The following is a 13,009-nucleotide window of genomic DNA, read 5'->3' as shown; positions in this document are numbered from 1 at the left end:
CTTACGACTCTGAAAGATCGCTGAGGGCGCAACAGAAACAGAACGGCGGAAACAACAGGACGGGGAAAACCACTTTGGTTTCCAGTGCTTCGACTTCGTTTTGAAATATTTTGTTCTTTTGTCCTGCCGAATGCGCAGTTTCCTATTCAGTCCAGAGGGCTCCAGCTCGCTGAACTTGAGCTTCAGAGCCCCAACTTTGGTGAGAAAGTGGGCAATGCTCGGGGAGAAACCGGTTAGTCGGCGTATTTTGGGGGCAGGCTGGATATTTTGTCTTCGTTCAGCACCTCCTTACCCCAACTCATGTTGCCCAGTTACACCCCTGCATCCCGCTTCTATTCAGAACAGTCCCGCTTTGTCTCAGACATTCCGCCAGTTCCTGAATAATGATGCGTTATTCAAGCAGCTGGTGTCGTTCAGGTGGACTTCTACTTTTTGTAGCTGCATTTGTGCTCAGTTACGCTCGTTGCAAAGGCTTCTCTTTCGTTCGGGAAATAACACTGCGGTCGATAAACCCAAGGCGACGGCGACTGCCACCCGGGTGTGACTTCGGGTGTCTTGTTTGACTATGGGTATAGACACCCAGCTCGAGGAAACAACTTACTATAACAGAGACATGAACCCATCCGTACGTAATAATCGCACGATCACACGAATGTAAAAGGCGCGTGTCTGCTCCGTGCCTAATCTGATCGGGACCACATGTGCACGCCTCCGGCTGGGTTCAGGGAGAATATCACTGGCACGCCATCTGTTGGTGACACAGGTGTGCCCGCTTCCGGCTGAGTTCAGGGAGAGTATCACTGGCACGCCATCTGTTGGCGACACAGGTGTGCCCGCTTCCGGCTGAGTTCGGGGAGAGTTCACTGGCGCGCCATCTGTTGATGACGCAGGTGTGCCCGTTTCCGGCTGAGTTCAGGGAGAGTATCCCTGGCGCGCCATCTGCCGGTGGCACAGGCGTGCCCGCTTCCGGCTGAGTTCAGGGAGAGTATCATTGGCGCGTCATCTGTTGGTGACACAGGTGTGCCCGCTTCCGGCTGAGTTCAGGGAGAGTATACCTGGCGCGCCATCTGTTGGTGTCACAGGTGTGTCCGCATTCGGCCGCGTTTCCAGGAAGCCCCGCCTTTTCTTCCTTCCGTCCAACGCTGACCGGTCGGCTGACAGCTGAGAGCTGTCATGTCATAGGCATGCTGGACGCTGGTTTATGCCCTGTGGCTGTGTCCGAGCTCAGTCCGGTAACATCATTCAAAGTCACGTTTTAACACATCTATTATAATATATACCTTCATACAGAGACCGCTCCGACGTTAAATCTATATCACATTATATAAATACGCAAACAGTAAACGAAAACATCGGCCACTTTTCCACGATAGGGTGAGATATAGATAGCCACTCAGAAAATGTAACGAGAGGGAATGAAAGGCAGCTCATCCTGACAGCGCGTGAACAAACAATAGCATTTCCAAACCGACATGCAGAAACGTGACCACTACCCTTCACCAACATAACACTTTCCTTTTAAGCAGCTTTACTCGGGTAAATAAATACATACGCTTCTGCACACATCAATTAACACATACACGCACGGCTATGCATGAGCTTGGGGAGGGACCGACACGACAACAAAGCCAGAAGTCGACAGTTGATGTACAAAGGGGACCTGGTCCCCACGAAACCCCATCGAGAGTTGGCCCCAGCCAGAGAGGCTCCCACCTTGAACAGAACTGACCTCCGACACGAATGCCACGTGCACGGTCCTGCCCAGCCAGCGCGACGCCGGCGGGCGGCGGGCGCCAGCCGCGAGACCGCATTCCCACGAACCGGAGGTCCCCTTGTCCCCGCCCCCTCTACCCGACTACCCCCTACCGCAGACCAGAGGCAAGACAATCGACGAGAATGTTGGATTCGACGAGGCGTACATCGACAGCTAGAGAAGACACGGGCAGTGTCAGTTCAGAGCACATGCACGACGAGCGGTGGAGCCAGCTGACCTGCCACTGGGCCGGGAGCGGCTCATGGAACGGACAGCCACAGGAGTGAGCCAAGACGAAAAGGCTTAGGCCACGGACGACGACGGTCAGGAGCAGGTGCGATCACAGTAGCGAGGGCGGCGATACACCAAACTACGGCCCCAGGCCCAAGTCAGTGCACAGCTGTAAAGATTGTAGGCAAATATACACACCACAAGGTAGCCCCTCCCGAGACGAGTACGCTACGTAGTCATTGACGCACCAAAGGCCTAACCTGACCAGGTCGGAAAACGAGCGGAATTAGTAAAAGCGAGACTAGTTTTGGACACATATGCATTGCGAGAGAACCTGGATACTCGCAAGTCTTCCGGAAGGTGTCTGACAAACATCACGACGCACAACCAAGACATGGCAAATAATTGAAAATGAAAAGGGAAAATTACACCTCAAAGGGCATCGTCATAGTGCCACAGTACAACAACCCCAGGCCCACCAACCAACACCAACCCGGTATACCTGCGCTAACATGACCCCCGCCTCTAGACTCCGAGACAGCGCGCGAGCAAACAACAGCACTCCCCAAACAAGCATGCACAGACACAACCGCTTCTCTTCATTCAGTCAGGCAAGCCAGACAGTGACAGACGCATGGGGATGCTATCTCATTTCATATCCGCTCGGACAACTGATGCCACACCACACACTGCAAGGGAATGCAATCTTAGAAAGGAACCGGATCGTTCCACACTAGCAGTGCGTCCCGTAAACATAGAGACCCGAGTATTTCCTTCACTCAATCACGTAACAATGCGGCACCACAAGCACACGACACCGGTGAGCGGAGCAGCGCCTGCAGCCTTCTGTCCAGCCAGTTCACCGCAAAGAAGGGCCAAAACAGCCCTCCTCTTCACCGCCCGGGCCTCGTTCAGGACGCCCACAAGAGTTTCTCGCCTCCTCCGTCTCGCCCCCTTCGGGCATAGAAGGTTACGTAGAAGATCACGTGCCTTCGTGACGCTCCTGAGTCGGACACGCAGGAATGCGTCCGCTGGAGGCAGTGCAGTCCTGAGTGTCGGACTGGTACCGATGACACGCACACAAACTCGTCCAGACGGCCAGCGCCTGCCAGGTCCACAGCCGCGGCCACCGAACGCCGCCGGAGCCGGCCGCGATCCGCCTCGCTAGACCAACGGAAGCGCTTCGGCGCTCCCGCCTGCCCCACACAGTCACGCGCGGTGGGGCCGCCCCCCCCCCCCCCACGCACGACCTCTCTCCCGACCATCTCGGCGCTTCAGTTGCTCGCCGCGCGGCCAGTGGCGTCTGCGGCCGGGGGACGCCGCGGGGCGCTGTGGCGCCGGGCGTCCGCAGCCGGCCTGCTGTCGCGCACGCGCCCCGCCGCCGCCTAGCTGCCCTTGGCCGTCGGCGTGAAGTGCAGCTCGCTGGAGCTGACCTCGTGCGGCATGCGGGAGTAGTAGGTCACGTGCTGGCTCATGAGGTTCGTGTCTTCCGTCGGGTCGGCGCCGCTCACGCAGCAGGAGAACACGCCGAATATACCTGGGAACGTGCCGCCGCCGGTCAGACGGGCTTACGCTGATGGCGCCAGCTGTTGGCCAGAGCGCAGCCCAGACACGCATGTGCGCCTGGGCCAGTGGCCTTGTAAACGTAACGCATTTCAAACGCCGATATGTTTAGGTTCCCTGTTGTGGATCGCACCTTGTTTTGCATCGGTACCGGCGAGCAAGCACTTCATCACTTCACAGGAATCACTTAAGTACCTTACTTAACTAAATCGGAACAACTGAAAGTCGTATCAGCCTTAGTTGTTACGTATCAGCCTGATGCACTTCTTCGTAGAAAGCGTGCCAACAAAGTACGCAAAGCCAGGCCATGCCTCAGATAAGACTCGAACACCCATTATCATTATCACTGCCACTAAACTAACCACTTAACCTTAATGCGAACGCTTGAGGAAGGGCTCAGCCCTGGTTTGCGAGCCGTCTGTCGACACTCACCGGTCTGTTTCTTGATGGAGGCGCCAATCAGGAACAGCGCGAAGACGACGATAATCGAGATAAGCACGACCAGCAGAATGTTGATCAGGAACATCGCAGGGCCGATGCCGTCGAACTCCTGCAACACGCGCCAAACAACAGTCGCTCGCTGGCCCATGAACATCACGTCACTTTACGGGATGAACTAACGTGATAAAGCAGATAGTGGTGCACAGGAAACCGAACATTATAGCACGACTAACACCAAGACATCTTCAGATGGCGACATCCGTACAAGATGAAGAGGTGGGCAATATGGAATGCTTGAAAATTGGCGCAGCAGAATGAGCGATGACGCATTGCTTGCACTTCGGCTACATCTGGGGGCTGTTCTTCATTGGCAAATGGAGCGTCACTACCTTTGCAGCAAGGAAATGAATTATAATAGGCCGACTCATGTAAGTCTATTCGACGCATGACCTAACTACCTGGCGTCACCATGACGTCACGATCAAGTGCATTCTCAACTTGGCCAAGAGGCGCAAAGCGTCTCTTTACAACTAAGCCGTCGCTGTTTACATAGCCACGCCCAGCAACGATCGACGCCCTGTAGACGTTGTTGTACGTCAAGCAGATGGCCAGGTCTCGACCGCGCGTGGATTTTGTGATCAACTATGAAATCTTAAGCCACAGAACTTGCCAACAACTGCTCGATCGGATCATATTCGAGTGCTCCATTCCTGCGCGCTATCTGCTCCATGGGGTTGATTAAGCTGATTCTGCGTTTTGCTCGCATCTGTAAATGAGGGGGGGGGGGGGGCGTTCTTTTTCGATGGTATTTGTGGCGTCTCAAGTTATAACCTCAATGGGCGGAAATTGGGCACGTAGTCTATGAAGAACTGGGCCCAGGACGCTAACCGCCACCGGCAGTGAGCCTCGCCAGGGCAAGCACTGACACCTGCCGAGGCACGGACCCGCGCCGCTGACTCCCGCAGGGGCGCTGGACCCTGCCCGGCCACCTGAGGCGCTGGACCCCGCTCAGACGCCTGAGATGCTGGACCCTGCCCGGGCACCTGAGGTGCTGAACCCTGCCCGGCCACCTGAGGCGCTGGACCCTGCCCGGGCGCATGAGGCGCTGGACCCTGCCCAGGCGCCTGAGATGCTGGACCCTGCCCGGACGCATCAGGCGCTGGACCCTGCCCGGCCACCTGAGGCGCTGGACTCTGCCCAGGCGCCTGAGATGCTGGACCCTGCCCAGGCGCATGAGGCGCTGGACCCTGCCCGGTCACCTGAGGCGCTGGACCCTGCCCGGCCACCTGAGGCGCTGGACCCTGCCCGGCCACCTGAGGTGCTGGACCCTGCCCGGCCACCTGAGGTGCTGGACCCTGCCTGGTCACCTAAGGCGCTGGACCCTCTCGCTGGCATTCAACTCACGTGGCCGACAATGACGGGCTGCACCATTTCGCCGGCGGCGGCGCCCACCACGATCAGGCTGGTGATGACCGCTGGGGGCAGACGCCTCGGTCACACACCTGGGGCAACCGCTGCGGCGGTGGCATCGAACGCTGCTGTGTGCTTTCAAATATGGAGGGCAGCGAACAAATCTGTGACCTGAACGGGTGCACAGCTGTTCGTAACAGTTGGCGAGTGATCTGGGTTGGCGTTCAGTATCTCCAAAATCTCGATAAGTTAATAATCTGCCGTCACATTTTGCCGAGTGATGATCACAGCCGGGTCATTTCGCAAATGGCGCTAATTCACGTAAGAATTAGTGTCATGTCAATAAACGCTGTAAGAAGTCTAGCGACAGTATCGTAAAGAAAAGTCCAGAGAATTGATGCGCATCAGCCCTAGCACAGCAGGACTTTAACCCGATTTAGGAATCCGCTCGAGAATATTTTGTTAGTCTAATGCGTCCGCGAACTTAATACGCTAAAGCTTTAGCAGCAACCATGCATGAGAAGAAGAGCCCAAACCAAGCAGTCACGTACAGCTGACGTTGATGTATGTTTCGGCCAGCGAGATGGCCGTGGGGTAGATGCTGCTGAGCGAGAGGCCGAACAGGCTGGTGCCGACGTAGATCATCAGCTTGTCGTTCTGCCAGATGAGCATCAGCACGGCTGCCAGGCCGCAGCCCACCTGGGGGCGCCGGGCGGCGGTGAGCAGGTGAGGCCACGGCTGGTCGGACCACGGAGGCCGCCTCCAGCGCATGACCAGCGTCCACATCATCGAAGTAGGGCTGGCGCGCAGGTGAAGAGGGCGCTGGTCATCAGGAGCAGGGCATCAGCAGGCCGACATGCAGTAAGGTTATCGCAGGAGCCATCGTCAGAAGGTCATATCATGTGGACTATAATCACCGGGCCGGAACACGATAGAAGTCAGATCACCAGCGAGTGAGCACGTCAAAACATCGCAATGGTGTGAAATGGACCACACGGTCATCCGACAGTCCAGACACCCTTCTGCCCGCGCATATCACTTCTGTCCAGACAGAAAATCCACGTCACCAGAACAGTACGCTAACCAAACAGCAGCAACCGCTCAACATGCGGGCCTCCTGGACAGCGCGGCCAAGCTTCCCTGACAGCACTGGCTCGTGTGTCTGACACAATGCGGGCCTCCTGGACAGCGCGGCCAAGCTTCCATGACAGCACTGGCTCGTGTGTCCGGCACAATGCGGGCCTCCTGGACAGCGCGGCCAAGCTTCCATGACAGCACTGGCTCGTGTGTCCTGACACAATGCGGGCCTCCTGGACAGCGCGGCCAAGCTTCCATGACAGCACTGGCTCGTGTGTCCGGCACAATCAGGACTTGACCGCCGGGCAAACAGCGGGCGGGCATTGGCAAACAACAGCGAGATCACTGCGACAACAGGCGTCAGATGACAACGGCGACGCGGGAGAGCACACTCGGCCTACCACCCTCAGACGGCATGGAAGGGCGCCGGCAAACCGCCCAGAGTGACGCGGAGGCTGATCATTCGGCGTGGATCGGTACTCACGATGTTGAAGAGAATCATGAAGGCCGGAGCGAGCTTGGTGGCTATGCCGATGGACAAGAGTCGACCGATCGCGAACGTGCCCCAGAAGCAGGAGGTGAGATAGGCAGCCTGCGTGATGCTGAGGCCTTCCACCGTCTTGGTGGCGTAGTTGTAGATGTAGCCGCCGTACGCTCCCTGTCGGAGAGGGCAACACCCGCGCGGTCGACACGTGGCACGTGGTGGCCAATCTAGCACACGTGTCGGATCGTTCGGCGTGCGCGGCAGGTACCCGTGGCGCCGGCCGGCTGCACTGGCGGAGGACTCCGCGCCACCCTGACGGTCAAGTTCAGCTTGGCCCACCGCTGGAGCATCCCACATCTCTGGGGAGAGAACTGAAGGACTGGGTGCGGCCTGCCGTCCGACACAGCGGACGCCGACTGCCTGAGCTGTATGCTTACCTGTAGCTCAGAGTGAATACATGGCCTTGGAGCTGAATGACGCCGTGCTCGTGTGTGCAGAGGGCTGCGCGGTCTGTGTCAGGGCTTCTCGGACTCCGTGCTCACCATCGTAGTAACTAGCACTGAGATGAGTGAGGTCCAAAACAAACTATCGCTTCAGAAAGATGGATATGTTTGTTTCGTGTTTAAATAAAACGCCATCAACACGTGCTAGAAAGCAGTAAAACTGGTTCCAAGCCGCAGCAACTTTTAACGTATGATAAGCTGTTAGCACTCATCTACCGACCATGTTGTATGGATTGGAAAAGCATGGAGGAGAACTCACTTGTCTGCACGTCTGTCTGGAACCGTGCTCCCTGTCTACCAGTCTGTCTGGAGCCGTGCTCCCTGTCCGCCGTCTGTCCGGAGCTGTGCTCGCTCTCCGTCGCCCTGTGTGAAACTGTGCTGGCTGTCTGCCAGCCTGTCTGGATCCGCACTCAGTCTCACCTGCAGGCCTGTCTGCCAGTCTGCCTGGATCCGCGCTCAGTCTCACCTGCAGGCCTGTCTGCCAGGCCTGCCTTGGATCCGCGCTCAGTCTCACCTGCAGGCCTGTCTGCCGGCCTGCCTGGATCCGCGCTCAGTCTCACCTGCAGGCCTGTCTGCCGGCCTGTCTGGATCCGCGCTCAGTCTCACCTGCAGGCCGTCGTACATGAAGCACAGCACGATGGTGCAGAGGGTGACGAGCAGCACCTGGCGTGGGGAGGCGGCCGCCCGCTCGCCGGGCGTCTCCGAGGCCGTGTGGTGCACCGTCAACCCACCGCGCTCATCGATCTCGTACGTCTCGGCCGACGTGGCCTTCTGCTTGCGCAGCAGCACGGTCACCACCAGGACGGCCACCGGCAGCTGCGGGTCCAGAGCGGGCGGAGGTCAGCCAGCGCCGGCGCCGCCGGCGGGACGTCGAGCAGCAGCGACAGAGCGACAGCCGGTCTGCCAGGTGGCGGCTTCGTTAGGAGCACCACCGCGCCTTGCGTTCTCACCAGCAGGGAGAACGCTCCGCTGCCAGCCGGCCGGTGCACATATCACAGCAGATGACGAGACCCATATTGTCGACCAGTGTGGCTTTCGTGAGAGAGTGGGCTCTCGCGGAGAACGATCTCCGCCACACGGTGAAACCGACCGATCTCCGGTGTGGCGGGACACCAGTGTGGCTTTCGTGAGAGAGTGGGCTCTCGCGGAGAACGATCTCCGCCACATGGTGAAACCGACCGATCTCCGGTGTGGCGGGACACCAGTGTGGCTTTCGTGAGAGAGTAAGCTCTCGCGGAGAACGATCTCCGTCACACGGTGAAACTGACCGATCCACGGTGTAGCGGGACACCAGTGTGGCTTTCGTGAGAGAATGGGCTCTCGCGGAGAACGATCTCCGTCACACGGTGAAACCGACCGATCTCCGGTGTGGCGGGACACCAGTGTGGCTTTCGTGAGAGAGTGGGCTCTCGCGGAGAACGATCTCCGCCACATGGTGAAACCGACCGATCTCCGGTGTGGCGGGACACCAGTGTGGCTTTCGTGAGAGAGTAAGCTCTCGCGGAGAACGATCTCCGTCACACGGTGAAACTGACCGATCCACGGTGTAGCGGGACACCAGTGTGGCTTTCGTGAGAGAATGGGCTCTCGCGGAGAACGATCTCCGTCACACGGTGAAACTGACCGATCTCCAGTGTGGCGGGACACCAGTGTGGCTTTCGTGAGAGAGTGGGCTCTCGCGGAGAACGATCTCCGTCACACGGTGAAACTGACCGATCTCCGGGGTGGCGGGACACCAGTGTGGCTTTCGTGAGAGAATGGGCTCTCGCGGAGAACGATCTCCGTCACACGGTGAAACCGACCGATCTCCGGTGTGGCGGGACACCAGTGTGGCTTTCGTGAGAGAATGGGCTCTCGCGGAGAACGATCTCCGTCACACGGTGAAACTGACCGATCCACGGTGTGGCGGGACACCAGTGTGGCTTTCGTGAGAGAGTAAGCTCTCGCGGAGAACGATCTTCGTCACACGGTGAAACTGACCGATCCACGGTGTAGCGGGACACCAGTGTGGCTTTCGTGAGAGAGTGGGCTCTCGCAGAGAACGGTCTCTGTCACATGGTGAAACTGACCGATCTACGGTGTGGCGGGACACCAGTGTGGCTTTCGTGAGAGAGTGAGCTCTCGCGGAGAACGATCTCCGTCACACGATGAAACTGACCGATCTCCGGTGTGGCGGGACACCAGTGTGGCTTTCGTGAGAGAGTGGGCTCTCGCGGAGAGCGATCTCCGCCACACGGTGAAACCGACCGATCCACGGTGTGGCGGGACTGTGGCATACCACATGCCTGTCTGTTTTGCGCCAACATAAAAACTTACAGTGAAATGTGGGCCCGTGTAGTAGACAGAGGCCGGTGGGTGAGATGTAGATAGAGGCCGGAGCCCACTCGGATTGCTACAGTTAACACATTGCTACTCACTCAAACTGCAGTTTTGACCTGACGATATAATGCTACGAACTTTGAACGAAAGCGAGCTGTAATATATACATTTTCGTAGATCTTCTGGCAACAACATTGCCAGCAACATAACGCAAATTTCAAAATGTAGACCGTATCAAAACCGTTATCAGGATATCCATGAAAAGGACCACTAAACGGTGATTTCGTCCGTTGTTGTTTCTGAACAGCCACTATCGCATCATTTAATACCTCATTCGTTCCGCCATTAAGTCTGCGGCATCATCTGGTCGGACGCAGCACAATGCGCCACTGTATGGGATCCCGCTTTTGCTGTGGGAGGCTACGAACTTGCGTGTACCATCTGACTTCCTTGACTTAGTGCAACTTCTACCTTTCTTTGGCATGCTACGTATTTATTCTAGACCTGTGCAGCCAGACTCTAACCTTCTACGTTGTTTGGGGGCCGCTGTGTTTGGCCATGTGTTTGAGGGCCGGACCAACGCGACCAAAATCCAAGCAATGCGTGCTATCCCGTCCCGGCCAGAACCACCCGTACGCGATCTTGTTGAATGCTTTAATCCCCAAGCTGAAACGGCAAAACATGGCCTGTTATGACGAATACTCCGTCGCATGATCTGCATGTACGATAGAGTTCCCTGGTGTCGACCTTCACGGCGATGGCCATCCCCTGACAAAGTCTGTGTCCCTCTTCATTGGGGATGCGGTTTGATATGATGTTCCCCATGCTTTCGTGACCACGTAACACCGCACGCCCCAATATTTATCGTTTTGATCCCACATCTCCACTATGATTGGGTGCATGCCCCTATTGGCAGTCAAGAATAAGCTAGAGCTTCAACATATTTCAGCAGCGTCATGATCCCCAAACTCTCTGATTCAGCACAGACATGATCGAGAGGATTTTCAGCTACAGCAGAGTCACGACATCAATCATTTTCACCCATAGTGGACCCATGGTCGCGAGCGTTCTCACCTGCAGCAGAACTTTGATCCCAAGCACTCACCTGCAGCAGAACCATGATCCCATGCATTCTCACCTGCAGCAGAGCCATGATCCAGAAACCGTACTGGATCTCAGACTTCTGCATGACCTTGAGCAGCGCGCTCTCATTGTCTGTGCTGTTGCCCCTGCTCTCCATGATGTCCTCGATGAGGTCGAAGCACCGGTGCGGGTCAGACAGCAGGAACGGCTCGATGATCATCGGCGAGGCGAATGCGCCCAGCGCGTAGAAGAAGTGCAGCGCCTGGGAGTGCACGGAGCCGAGGTCGGGCCACACGTCGAACGTCAGCCCCGGGCAAATTACGAGTTTGAGAGAGTGGGAGCCAATGGCAAGAGACATCCTGGTTGATTGCTGGGCACCGGCACAGGCTACCCCGGAAGGACATCGCAGGGTGTGCGGGGTAAGGCGATGCATGTGCAGCGACAGACCAGGACGTGTCACCGAGAGGCATCCATGGCGTACGAACACGTTCTGTGCGTATACATATCAACCTTTTACGCGCGGGAAAACCAGACGCTGCGCTTATAGCCGACCTTTCAGCGGTCGCCGCAGAAATGCTGATCACAGCTCGGTTACCATCTCTTCTGCTTCCCCCTCCCCCCCCCCCCCACTGTCGATCCCTATTCATCTGCTTTCTGCACAAGAGACGCAGTTTCCAGGCGGACTCGGGGAGGGATGCGGGGGGGGGGGGGGAGGGCGACCAGCTGGCAATTTTCCTCTCAGCCGCGCAATCCACTAAAGCAGCATAGAGGTCCACCAGAATGACGGCAATTATTGCTCTCTCCACAACTGCTCTCATTTCGAGACGTTGGAAAATCTAACAGCTCCATTAGCGTCGAGTGGTTCTCGGCTGCACACGACAGCGTACCGGAATAAATGATGTAGCATCGCGGTAATTCAATTCTTTCGCATTGTGGCGCCCGTTGGTTAGTGACTATATCAGGCAGGGGATGGGGGTAGGACAGGCAGGCAGGCAGGGGTGTGTGATGGGGATAGGGACAGGGTGGTTGCGGGGCGACAAGGCAAGATTGAAGCAAAAAAAAACAACAACAAAAACGGACCTTTTAGTGGAGGTGGGTTGGCAGCCATGAAACTTTAAGACGTTTTAAATGGAATGGGACACGCTGGAACTCGATGAAAATCATTGGAAGGCATTGGGATTCACCAGAAAATGCTCAAAAAGACTGGGCCATCGGCCGCTCATCGATGCCCACTAGGATTATCTTCGAGACAATGCACAGGGACGCAGGGAGACTCGATGGAGATCTCTGGGACCGCCACAACTCCCTACAAACGTTCCGGCCCACTGGTACTCAAATGAGAATCTGCTGCGTCGTCACCGACATTCTCAGCCCCTTCCGGTATGCACCACTCACGCGCCCCTGTTCTCGCGCCAACACAGTCCACAGATCGCGCGGATCTTCACGGGTCTCTGCGAAGCGCTCTGAGACCTGCCGCTGCCGCAAGCCCGTCCCGGGTCATCGGATCAGTTGCAGTCGGTCGGGCTGATCGGCCCACTTTGCGACTCAATCGATGCGCTCCGTGGCGGCGGAGCGGCCGGGCGCCTCGCGGAGAGGCGAGGCGAGGCGTCACGGCCAGCGTCCGCCATCGATCCCGCCGAGCGAGGCGAGGCGCGCTTGTCGGCCGACGCCGGCTGCAGATTAGCGTCGAGTTGGCCGCGTCGAGCCGGACGTAATCCCGCCGCGGCACCGAGCCGGCGCCGGCCGCCTCACCGTGGCAGCACGCCGCGGACTGGCAGCAGCCGCCCTGGGCACGGCTGTCAGGACTGGCTGGTCCGCTGCCACTCCACCCCACTCCACTCCACTCCACTCCACTCCTCTCCACTCCACTCCACTCCGGACGGGCCGGGCCGCCGTCCACGGCACCACGGCGTGTCGTTCTGAGACGGCCGCTGGTACCATCCGCACTGCGGTAGTCTGTCTCCAACCGCTCACAAACTTCCCGAGCGTTTTGTGCCTAGTAGGCGGATGTTGGAGCAAACAAGCATTCAGCAAATGATATTAAAGTGAGCAAATCACAATTATCGTAAACTTAGCTCAAGTAGGCTAAATTCCTCGTATGAAAATTATAAATGAAAATAATCACGGGGCAAGGCAAAGTGGGCT

At 57.3% G+C, this 13,009-nt stretch overlaps 1 protein-coding gene across 1 annotated transcript in view; it reads right to left on the bottom strand.

Moving 5' to 3' along the window:
• Nucleotides 1-1,248: 1,248 nt before the first annotated feature.
• Nucleotides 1,249-13,009, bottom strand: part of LOC119108688 (major facilitator superfamily domain-containing protein 4A) — a gene marked incomplete in the record, with an annotated part of 66,067 nt that continues 54,306 nt past the window's right edge. The window contains 7 exon segments of the mRNA XM_037232315.1: nucleotides 1,249-3,521; nucleotides 3,980-4,097; nucleotides 5,393-5,463; nucleotides 5,950-6,097; nucleotides 6,960-7,133; nucleotides 8,069-8,278; nucleotides 10,920-11,126. Coding sequence (XP_037088210.1) covers nucleotides 3,370-3,521; nucleotides 3,980-4,097; nucleotides 5,393-5,463; nucleotides 5,950-6,097; nucleotides 6,960-7,133; nucleotides 8,069-8,278; nucleotides 10,920-11,126 — 1,080 coding nt within the window.

Source organism: Pollicipes pollicipes, unplaced genomic scaffold, assembly GCF_011947565.3.
Source record: "Pollicipes pollicipes isolate AB1234 unplaced genomic scaffold, Ppol_2.1 Scaffold_6686;HRSCAF=7923_pilon_pilon_pilon, whole genome shotgun sequence".
Classification (NCBI taxonomy): Eukaryota; Metazoa; Arthropoda; class Thecostraca; order Pollicipedomorpha; family Pollicipedidae; genus Pollicipes; species Pollicipes pollicipes.
This window is presented reverse-complemented; position numbering and strand designations above follow the sequence as displayed.